The 11,474-nt window shown below is 40.8% G+C and overlaps 1 protein-coding gene across 2 annotated transcripts in view; it reads right to left on the bottom strand.

The window, feature by feature from the left end:
• adcy5 (adenylate cyclase 5) overlaps window positions 1-11,474 on the bottom strand; it is a 100,294-nt gene that overhangs the window by 7,277 nt on the left and 81,543 nt on the right. The window contains exons 9-20 of one of the 2 annotated variants that reach the window (XM_023337276.1): window positions 10,469-10,491; window positions 8,344-8,503; window positions 7,513-7,610; window positions 5,850-5,937; window positions 4,923-5,039; window positions 4,674-4,832; window positions 2,782-2,966; window positions 2,671-2,691; window positions 2,284-2,416; window positions 878-1,141; window positions 425-629; window positions 108-232 (exon numbers count right to left, since the gene is read on the bottom strand). In XM_023337276.1, the coding sequence (XP_023193044.1) occupies window positions 108-232; window positions 425-629; window positions 878-1,141; window positions 2,284-2,416; window positions 2,671-2,691; window positions 2,782-2,966; window positions 4,674-4,832; window positions 4,923-5,039; window positions 5,850-5,937; window positions 7,513-7,610; window positions 8,344-8,503; window positions 10,469-10,491 (1,578 nt within the window). The remainder of the gene's footprint in view (window positions 1-107; window positions 233-424; window positions 630-877; window positions 1,142-2,283; window positions 2,417-2,670; window positions 2,692-2,781; window positions 2,967-4,673; window positions 4,833-4,922; window positions 5,040-5,849; window positions 5,938-7,512; window positions 7,611-8,343; window positions 8,504-10,468; window positions 10,492-11,474) is intronic. The other variant, XM_023337277.1, reaches the window with a different exon arrangement.

The raw sequence follows: 11,474 nt of genomic DNA, 5'->3' as shown, positions 1-11,474 counted from the left end.
GTCTGAAGCCATTTTCTGGCAGGAAAATGCTGGATTATTTTTAACAGTAAAGAACTTTTACTTGAAGTTTTAAAGGAATTTCACGCAGAGTTTGTTGAGTCAGTTACCTGGATCCTCTCCGGGACCCCGGTGCTGTCCATGCGGCTCGCTACGTTTACTGTGTTCCCCCAAATGTCGTACTGGGGCTTCTTGGCCCCTATCACCCCAGCAACCACTGGGCCAATGTTTAGACCTGTGAAAAGAGATTAATACATTACAAAATAAACGATTATGCCGTTCCCTTTATCTCTGAAAGTTATTCCAAACTGACATTTAGGAAAATCTAGAAATCTTTTGATGCCGTGCGTACTCTCCATGTATGTGTCTTTCTCCTGCTAAAGTGACATGTTGGATAAACATGGCTGCAGCGTGTTCTATCACGGACCTATTTTCATTTTGAAGTTGTTGAAGGAGTGTTCGTTGATGTATTTCATCTGGTCCATCATCCGCATGGCGTAGTCGGCCATGGCGCGGATGTGCGAGCGCCCGGCCTTGTCGTACGTGGAATCGTTGAGACCTGAAGCCGCCATGTACGTGGAGCCGATGGTCTTGATCTTCTCCAGCTGACGGAACTGATCCTCGCTGATGATCTGTTGAGGGCAGGAGGAACGTCAAAAATATTCCAATGTCACTCCACAAAAAAAAAAAGAAGTTCCAGAGAGGGACATTGCTGTGAATTTCCATTTTTCTCCTTAGCTGAAGGGTATTTTTAGATCCCGATGCGACTTTATGCAGCTGGGGAAACATTAAGTGAGAAATCTCCGCTGATGCTAATGGATGAACCACTCAGAAGCCATTAAAAACCACAGACTGTGATCCCGGCAGCGTCCGCGCTTACCTCATCAAAGTCGGCGATGATCTCATTGAGCAGCCGCAGACACTCCACCCCTTCGTTGTTGGCCTCCAGCTCCACGTAGAACTCGGAGAAGTTGCTGATGGAGGCGAACATGACGGCGACGCACTCGCAGGACTGGTAGTAGAGCTCGTCGTTGCGCCGCTCGCGCTGCAGGAAGTGAGCGGCCACGTCTTTGGGCAGGATGTTGTGGAGCAGGCGGCGGTTGTAGGCCTGCAGCTCCTCCATCTCCTCCTTCTCCTCTGTGGCCTGGAGGGGGTGGGGTCAAAGTTCGACATAGAAAAGGATAGAGTCATCTGTGGAGGGAAGCGCTCAGGTGTAGAGATGTAATGCTAAAGATCAATACTTAGGACCATGTTTCACTGATTTCACAGATCAAGTCATAACATTAGGATAAATGGATTAGTGATGGGAATTAAATACAAATTTGAATTGAATTGGTCTGCAATTAATTAACGACATTTAAACTAACGAGAGAAAAAAGCTACATTTTTAGTTCGACCATATTTTGATGCCCTTCTAGCATGTTAAAACAAAAATAATTACTGCAAATGTTCAGGAATTCAGAAGAATTAAACACCGAATGCCAAAATGTGAAAAGAATACCAACCACTAAAATCAGGGGTGTTCAAGGTTTAGCTTGGGGCCCATTTGCGGCCCCTGGACTGATTGTTTGTGGCCCCTAGTTTTAGCTCAGGAATGACACAAATTTGGCCATGAAGAGATGGAAACTTTCTATTCTTAAATAGGAAAAAATGATCAAAAGTAAAATCTTCCTACAATGGAATGTACTGACTACAACACAAAGTATTTGTCTTCAAATCATCAGATTTTAATCATGTTTGTTTTGCATTCTCCTGCAAGGATCGGTGACTTTTACTTCAAATAAAACTTTGTCGCAACCAAATCTGCTTTTAATTAATTAAATAAACTTGGCTAAGTAAAGCAAGCATTTAAAAATAATAATAGAAAGAGACCCAAATCTTGACTTTACTGATCAGAATGGACTAAATTGTGTTATTTATTTTTTCCAAATTGATATCTAGAAAATGTACAAAATTACTTTTTATAAAAGCATCCTGCTGGACCCTCTTAAAGTTTTGTATCTAAAATAATTTAAAAATTCCTTTACAGCAACAAATCTTACTACTTTCTGAGTTTAATTAAACTATAGCATAGATAGTTTACTGAGTAGGTAAAAAAAAAACTTTTTCTGGCCCTCAAGTCCTTTTGATTTGACTATTTTGGCCCCTTGTGAAAAAAGTGTTAGATAAGCATCATTTGACATTATACCCTGAATTTGACTGATTGCAAGCGGGATTAAAACGGAACGTATGCTGCTGAATTTCAAGCAAAGGACAGAAAATGACAGACGGACTCTCGGACTCCACCTGCAGCTTCCAGAGGAAGTCCAGCCTGGCCGTCGACTCCACCTGCTGGGCGTGAAGGTAAAGGGCGAGGACGAAGACGGTGATCACCACGGGGGTCATGATCTTCAGAGGAACCTTGTTGTCCACCAAACACCTGGGACACACACACAAACGAACAGATCGATGAATGAAACAGCAGAACAATAAGCACAGACAAAGGTGTTGCACAAGGATTAGCAAATACTTCAAGGAGGAATCTGACACAAACAAGCTGCTCTCTAAATCTCGGCTCATTAGCGTGAGCATCTGTTGCCAGCGGGTCGTTCTTAGATTCATTAGCGTGGCAACTAACGACGCTGCCGGTTTAATAGATGACAGAGCGGCGATGAAACCTGCCGTCGGTCTCACCTTGTGCCGTTATCTGGTTTGCTGTGAGGGGAGAAACAGAAGAAGAGCTGATCAGACGTGAGGTTTGTACGTCACATGCTTGGCTATGGCGGCGGTGAGGGGGACACTCACGTGTAATTCAGGGCGTTTGCCATAACCAGCAGGTCCTGGTTGTCAAAGAGGCTCACTTTAGGCACCTCCATGATGAGCAGGTAGAGCAGCTCGATGAAGAGCATGAGGAAGAGTTTCCCGATGCTGCTGACCTGCAGGAAGACGGAGCAGGCCAGCAGGCTGAGCAGCACACAGCAGGTGAAGTACTGAGAGAGAGAGGAGATGTGGACACACGCATTCAGAGCATTGATCGGTGTAAGGCGTTGTACTACTATGCTATGATTCCAGCTGAATAAGTCACACACGACCGCCCCCTTCCTGATGGCGCCCTGAGTTACTGCCTGTGTTGCCCAAATCAAGAAACTCAGGATAGGAGTAAACTTTACAGTTAATCATGTGACTGGGACGGTACAAGATGAAAAGTTAGCGGGAACAAGCTAAAAGACAAAATCACGATGACGACAAATGAAGAAGAGCAGGTGTCGCCATTTTGTTGTTTTTTTTTTAAAAAGTGGCAGTTTTTTGTAAAATGTACTTTTTTGAGCTTTACATCATGTCATAATGTTATTCCCTCATCAAAAACATGCATTTGATTCTTTCATGCACGTTTGAGAAATCTTTTAATCTCCATGGCAACCATTCATCTGTTCAAAACGCCTGGTTGGACCAAGCTCCACCTCCGAGGATGAAGGTCCTCCTTGGAGCTGCAGCTTCCAAGCTTTCACCTAACAGACCCCATCTCCGCCTTCACTCCCCCACTCAGCTCCTTCAGACTAGCCAGCAGCAATTAGCAAACACCTGGTGGAACTGCGTGGCCGCTGAGCTCATTAAAAGAGCTACTTCTCAGTGAAAACATTGCAATTCGTTAACTAGACGATACAGACTCAAAAAAAAAAAATAGTCAATTTGCTGAAAGATGAACAAATTTGTCTTTCAGCAAAACTGCACAAATAGTACAAAAAGCATTTCAAAAACCCAAAAGCCAGTTAACGGCTAACAGAGGAGCTATGTTGTGATGGCTTCATGAGGAAGCTTCAGAAACAGCAAGACCTTCTTAAAGAGACAGAGGCTCGATTTCACAGAGTTAAATTATGAAGTCAGATTTCTTTTATTTTATTTTATTTGAAATGAAGCCTAGGCGCAAATTCAAACTGGAAGACTCTTTTTTCCCCACCAGGACCTGCTAATTGAAACGACCCGCCTACAGACGGCGGCCTATCAACGCCGGACCAAGCCTCGTCACGTCCAATCACCGTCCAAGGCCCAGCTGACAAGGACCTTCACCCACGGTGTTCTTCACTCTCCAGCCGAGCTCAACCCACCACCGCTCCTCCTCCTCCATTCGCCTGGTCCTGAGGCCCGCTCCCTTCTTCAACCACCACCACCAGTGCCGGGCCCTGGGGGATGACGTTCCTAACAGCATCGGAGATGCTCGTCTGAAGCTTATCGCTAACGCTGCGATAACCGTTATCCCCAGCCGGGGCTGAGCGCCAAAGACTTTAACTCCTGTATGTCAATAAACTCTTCTAATTGTCGTCTTTTCTCCGTCTGAGTCTCCCCAGATTGAAATTTGATATGTACAACATTTTTATAACAACTGAAAGCAACAAATTTACTTGATTATGCTTTAAAATGACACAATGTGCCTGAAAAACTAACAATGCTGCCCCTTTAATTAGCCTACACTTTAAAAAAAGTCAAAAGAATTACATGGCTCAGAAGTCCTCAGTGCTTCCAGTGTTCTGTACCTTTTAGTGAAAGTTTTTTTTCATTATTAAAGCTGTAATCAAATCATATGACCACAAATGACCATTCTTGTCGCCACATCTTGTGAAATGAAACTGCAGAAAACAAAGTAATCTACCAAAGAGTGGGGGGATCCAATCAAAGTTAGTTTTCAGACATACACACACCTCAGGGAAGCTGCAGATGAGAGCGTCGTCTCCGCAGGAGCCGTGCTGTGTGTCCAGGTTGTAGTTGAGGAGGACAGCGTGGCAGGCGTCCACCAGGTCCCGGCTGATGTTGAGCTCCGACTCGATGCAGCTGCGCAGGTCGTGACTGCTGCAGGTGAACTGAGCCAAACCGACCGTCAGTGAGCGGACTGGGGTCATTTACCGCGCGCGAACGCTGACCTCAGTAAGAAATCTGTACATATTGCTTACAATGTTAATGAAAGCAGACAGGAAGACGATGATGATGGTGAAGACACCCACTAAGGTGCTGTTGAGTCGGGACTGGACGATACGTTTGGAAAGAGTCTGCAGGGGAGCGGGGAAGATCTGGTGGGGAAAAATATAGAACGTATCAATTATTCACCTTCAGATTTAGGGCTGAAGCTACTGAATATTTAGTTGTTTAATCTAGCGATTGATCGATTAATTGGATTAAAATATTGGCACATTCTGCAGATTTTTCATTTAATCTCAAACCATTTTAACGCCATGTCAGAAATAATTAAAAGATGCAAACAAGCAAATATTCAGATTCATTTTTTACATAAGAAAAAACATGTTATTGCCTAAAATGCAATAATGTCGTATTCCTTTAGTGAACGCAAAGAATGTAGCTAAAAAAATGTAGCATCAAGTGAGTGTAGAATCATATTGGTGCTAACGGTATTTAGCACTGGAGAATTACTGCAGGAGAGATCCACCGATAATTCATCTGGTGATCTGAGCCGTCAGTTTAAAAAAAATAAAATATCCGGTCTGTTTTCTGACCAGTGGACACACCACAAGGTCGCTCCAACAACACTCTTTCATGGTAGTTAGACGACTTTTTGTGATTTTCAAGATCATTCAGACTGACAGATGTAACAGGCTATTTAAAAAAACTTTTTTTTTTTCCCACGACATTGGGAGACCCGTCTGCTGTTCATTTAGTGCCAGAGGTCTGCAACCTGCAGCGGCTCGTCGGATCTTTCAGAAAGGCTCTTCATAACTAGCGAAGGTTAATTTTCATAGTGTAAACACTGCTGAATATCTGTAAGCATCATACGACACTAAGAAAGGACTTTAATAAACAAAAATAAAAAAAAATAATAATTCTTTGATTTTACATTTTAGCTACAGGTTGCGGATTTTACTCACTCCAAAGCAGCAGTACACAGCTGAGATGAACATGACGCCCGTCAGGATGATGAAGCACGTGATGAAGAAGCCGATCATCAGACTGGAGCTGCAGAAAGGAAATAGATTATTATTTACACAATTACTTAATATAGGCAAGCTGCTGGTTGAAAACCCATAACTGAGCTGAGTGACGTCACTGTATACATATCTGAACTGAATTCCACACGATGAGTAAAATAAATTTCTTATTTTGCAGGAGGAAACTGTTTCGATCCTCCCTGTAGGAACAGACCTGCATCGTCAAGACGTCGGGTTTTGACGCCCGTCGTTAAATGATTCTTCTGTGTCTTTCCGCTTAATGATTATGTAAAAACACTTTACGTTCCGATTGGTTAGGAGGAACTGAGTTATCTTCACGTAGCAAGATGTCGTTTTCATGAGCCGCTTCCTACGAAACAAACAAAAGCCAAACTGGCCCAAAGTGCAGCTGAACTTTGTTTCTTCTTACAGACAGATCTGGAGTCGAGTGTCCCGATTCTGTCAAAGCTGGACGGCTCTGACAGTAAGCCGAGTATCTGAGGAAAACCTTTGGCGGAGAGAAGCTCACCTGATTCTACCAGGTCTTTACAGCTTAGGCCACAAATTATCACCATAAAGCCGCAGCGGGAATAAGAGTTTAGTGTATAATCAGCTTCCTCACAACTTTGGTTCTTAATCTCTCTCTGGGACCGGAAGCAAAGAGACTCACGAAACAAAAATACCAACACATTAAGAGATATGCATTAGTATGATTTATAGTGAGGTTTTTGGGGGTTTTTTTGGTACCAGCCGGTGTTGCATGAGAATTTAATTTGCTATAAACAACCCGTGCAAAAACATAAATAAATAAAAGTTTGGTAATTGTTGTACATCTCCATATCTATGAACTTCATTAAAAACACTAAAGTTACATTACATTAGTTTATTTCTGATCATTTTAATAATGACTTGCAGGTAATGAAAACCTGAAGTTAGGCTTTTCAGAAAATTCAAATACGCTAAAATATATATATATAGATATATATAATTACAAATAAAGCCATGAAAAAAAAATGTTTTTGTCATGTTACAGCAGACGCAATAAAAGGTAAGGGGTAAGACATAGAAGGTCATCTGTACAGAAGCTGGCTGTTCACAGAGGGCCTTTCCAAGCATACTAATGGAAGGTTGAGTGGAAGGAGAAAGTGTGGTAGAATGCAAACATTCCTGGGCAACATTTATTTGAAGAAGTGCGCATAAGAGTGACACGACACTGTCATAAGCAAAACATAACACCTGTCATGAACATGAAGGACTCTTTATAAATGTTTATAACTGGTGTCATGACGTGTCGATCTGTAAATAATGACACTTTTAATGCAAAGTTGACACTTTTATTTTCATTTTAATGCAACTTTTAGTGCAACGCTGCATTAAAAGTGTCATTATTTACCAAATGACACTTCATGACACCGGTCATAAACATTTATAAAGAGTCCTGCATGTTCATGACAGGTGTTATGTCAGTCTTAGCTAATAATAATAATTAATAGCATTAACATAGTTGATTTTCCACATTTTTCAACCAAACATTTCCCTTCCACTTAATGCTCTTGCATGCGGCCAGGGTCTGAGCATCTGTCACCATCACAGCGTGACTCACGTCGGCACAATGACGATCTGGATGAAGCAGATGAAGAAAAAGACGAGGGTGGCGCAGGCCACGTACGCACCGAACCTGGTGTCCACCTGTCTGGAGTACTGGAAACAGGGAAGAACAAGCTGGATGTCAGACAACAAACGGAATTAGACTCCGACCTTGAAGGAAAAAAAAAAAAAATTCCCAAAATATGTCAATAGACACAATCAATAATTACTTGATAAATACCCGTTTCTTTAGCCTTCTGAGTCAAGCTACAAATGTTTAAGTGATGCGAGTTAGCTATTAATTTAGGAGTCCATAATTGTAATGGGACTTAATAGTAAAATGTTACATTAGAAAAGTAATTTGACATTTTGAACAGCTAATATTTTGTCTCTGAAAGGCTTTACATGCACGTCAATTGAATGTATTTATTTGATTCTGATCTATTTAAATCATTTTGTCAATTATTTTGTCTTTTTGTACTTTCTTTAGTTTTCAAATTGTTTTCATTAAATTATTGCTATTAGTAGTAGCTTTGTAAGCCTTTATGGCTGAGATGAGAATAACAGTGTTTGTATTTCATGACAGCAGCAGAAATAGTCAACCTGCGAATCAGTAACACGTTTAGTCTGTTCTGTCCGTGTTCCTGCTTTGACTTTCAGTACTCCACTTCCAGACGTAACCTCCCGTTTCTGTGTTTTTTCCCTTTCCTTTGACGTCCTCCAGGCACAGAAAGGAGAAAGCTTTTTTTGTTTCGTTTTTTTGTTGTTGTTGTTGCGCTCGGCAGATTGCCTGTCACCACCGTTTATCCGCTGATGCTCCCGGCGGCGGGCTTGTGTGCGGCCTAACCTTTTTTTCCAGGTCGGGTTCTCTGAAGGTGAGCAGGAACTTTTTGACGTGTTCGGAGCGCAGGCGGTCGATGCTGCGCGCGTCGATGGCCCTGCCCAGGAACTCGTCCACCTCGTCCTCCGGGTTCAGGTTTTCCTGCGTGTTCCTGAAAATAAAATGCCTGAATAAAACAAGATGAGACGGAGTGACATTTACTTCTGAGGACAAAGTGGGGTGGGGGGGAAGTTTGTCCTTATTTTTATTTTATCTGACCAAAACAAAAGGACTTGTCACCCCACTTAGGATTGCGAGAATTTCTCTGCCTGGTTTATTACTTTACAGTTCACTGATTAGATATGCAGCAGAAAAAAAAGATAAAGAATACACATTGATGAAAATGCATCTTAATAATTCAAAAAATTTAAAATTCAGTTTGATCCAGTTTAATTAGAAGTGAAATATTGAAGTGTTTTTATAACAACTGGAGGTAATTTGTGCTGTAAAATGGCACTATGTGACTGGAAATCACATAAAACTGCCCCTTTAAGATAAGCAGTTTCTGTTATTACACTTATAATAACAGTGTAGTAACACCGTTACACAGTAACCACACAGTAATCACATCACAAACATTACACAGGGTTATTACACAGTGTAATAACACAGAGATAAACATTCAGGTTTGTCTCTGAATGTCTTACCCTACAAATCCCTCAACCTGGCATGATTTACAAACTTAACTAAGAATTATGCCAAGCTTATTTGAAGGGGAAAAAATTAAGAAAAGCAAAGATTTGGAAGAACAAGGACAGAATGACTTCTTTAAAAGTTTTTTTTTCTTTATTCTCTGGTTGAAACGGTCGGCGCTGCATCACTACAGAACGTTACTGAGCAGGTAGACTGTGGATGACAATATCCGAGGTAAGACTCCAGCGTCTTGTGCTTATGAAAATGAATTTGGCTACATGACACAGAAACCTTGTGAAAATTGCGAACACTGCCATTTAGATGAGCCGTCGGCCTCAAGGGAAGCATCTTTTCTGTCTGTCACAGGGAGAATAGATGAATGATATCAGTCCAACGACACCAGATGACTGAGTCTGGTTTTATAGTTTCAGCGATGAGTCCTAGTCTGGTACCGCACAGAGAACCGGGAACAAAAGAAAACCTGCACCAGCAAAGTGCTCTCAGGCCGAAACTACAAAATTACATTTATAGGTTAAGTTCAAGCAACAAGCCGGATCTCTGAAACCCAATCAGAGTTTGACGTTTGTCTGAAAATGAAGCTGTGGTAGAACAGAAGCACTGTGGGTCCATGCGTAACATTCAGGACTACAGCTGGGAATGCATTTGCTGGTGAAAATCTGGAGAGAGCCTCGAAATGAACCCTTTTGCAATAATCAAAGAATCGAATTTTAGGAAAGAAATATGCGGTGAATTTGAGTACAAATATTCAAAAGTTTGAAAAACAACGAAAGCAACTGGTTTTATTGAAAGAGAGTAGATACATTAGAGTATTTCTGATTGGCAAGCTGACATTGTCTAAACATAATTGAATGCCGAGCTTCAAAGATCAGCAACGCTCCATAACGACCATTAAAAACTAAGATTTTGGGAGTGATGCTGAAAACATCCTACCATCACAAACATAAACATGTTACGTTTGCTAAGCTGTGCTTGGACTTCATCTGGAGCCATTTGCTTTGGCCAGGTGAGACAGACACCGACAACAAGTAATTTGACCAAACGTCCATTGCTGAGTGTGGTGGAGATTTGTGACATTATCGGCCTGAGAACTAAAATAAACGGGTCATCAATGGATTTGGTAGAGATGTGGACAAAGCAACACAAGAGGGTTAGAAAAAAAAAAGAGCAAAGAATTGACATTGACTTTTCTTCAATGGGCAGAGAATCTAATGTTATGTTAGCAGCTGGTATTGGAGGCACTTTTACACAGTAAAAAAAAAATAAAAAATCCCAACAATCATCCCCACCCGTCGGAACAACTGTACTCAAATTGAAGGTCAGCGTTTTTCAAAAGATTTCAGAAACTAATCGGCAAATTTGCTTCATTTTAACGTGGTTCTTACCAGGAGAGACAATAAACGTGACCAGTACTGCGTTTGATGACGGAGTTGTTACTCACTTGTCTTTGGGATCCTCGAAGCCCTGAAAAACAGGAACGTAAAAGAAAAACAAACTATTAACTTGAGTACTTCTTGACTTATTAATAAAGCTAAAAGAGGCCGTGTTTTTTGGCTTTGAGTACGTTAATCTGAACAATTATCTACAATAGAGTCCTTAAAAAAATGAGAACACATGTTCCACTGAGGCTCGTTTGTCCGAATCAAAAGTCCCTTTACAAAAATTACAACCTTTAAGCAAACATACATTTTATTGATACCATTACTTTAATTATTTTTCAAAATGCATTTACTTTTTTGTTCTGATGTAATATCCAAATCTTAATTGTCGTGTTTTCATTAGCTGTAAATTATAACTAACAGAAGTAAAGGCTTGAAAACAGGAGTTTGTGTAATTAATCTATATAATGTACTTTACTAAGTGAATGGAGCTACAGAAATAAACCAACCGGTCATTTATATTCTAATTTATTCAATTACAAAGTGAGAAGGACTTTAAAATACTGAAAACATACCATGTCCTCTTTGACTAAATGATGATGGTTAATATTTTACATATAACAGCAACGTTGTTCAACCTAACGATAACAATCAGCTGCAAACGCGGTATTATTACCTCAAAAATAACTGTTATTATGGACCTGATGACATAATGATCAGTTTGAGGCAACGAGAGAGAAAAAAAAAAGAGGAAATGTTTCCTGTGGGTGGAAGGAAGTCAGAATTACACAGCGAAGGCGACGTCAGACGCAAGATACTTTAGTCAAATTGTGTTTAATGAATAAAAGTTCGACATAAATATAAAAGTTCTGGAAAAGACGTTATTAGCCAGGTATTAGAACTGTTACATAGCCATCAGTCAGTATGTTTGTGAAGAATGTGAAAAATATAGAAATACATTTAAAGACGTGATCACAGTCCAGCAGAGCTTCACTGATGGATCTTTTTTATTTTAGCTTTTGCTCTCATGTGATTCACACAAGTAGCAGGTTGGCATCAACCAGGCTA

The sequence above is a fragment of the Xiphophorus maculatus genome, chromosome 7 (genome assembly GCF_002775205.1).
Source record: "Xiphophorus maculatus strain JP 163 A chromosome 7, X_maculatus-5.0-male, whole genome shotgun sequence".
NCBI lineage: Eukaryota > Metazoa > Chordata > Actinopteri > Cyprinodontiformes > Poeciliidae > Xiphophorus > Xiphophorus maculatus.
This window is presented reverse-complemented; position numbering and strand designations above follow the sequence as displayed.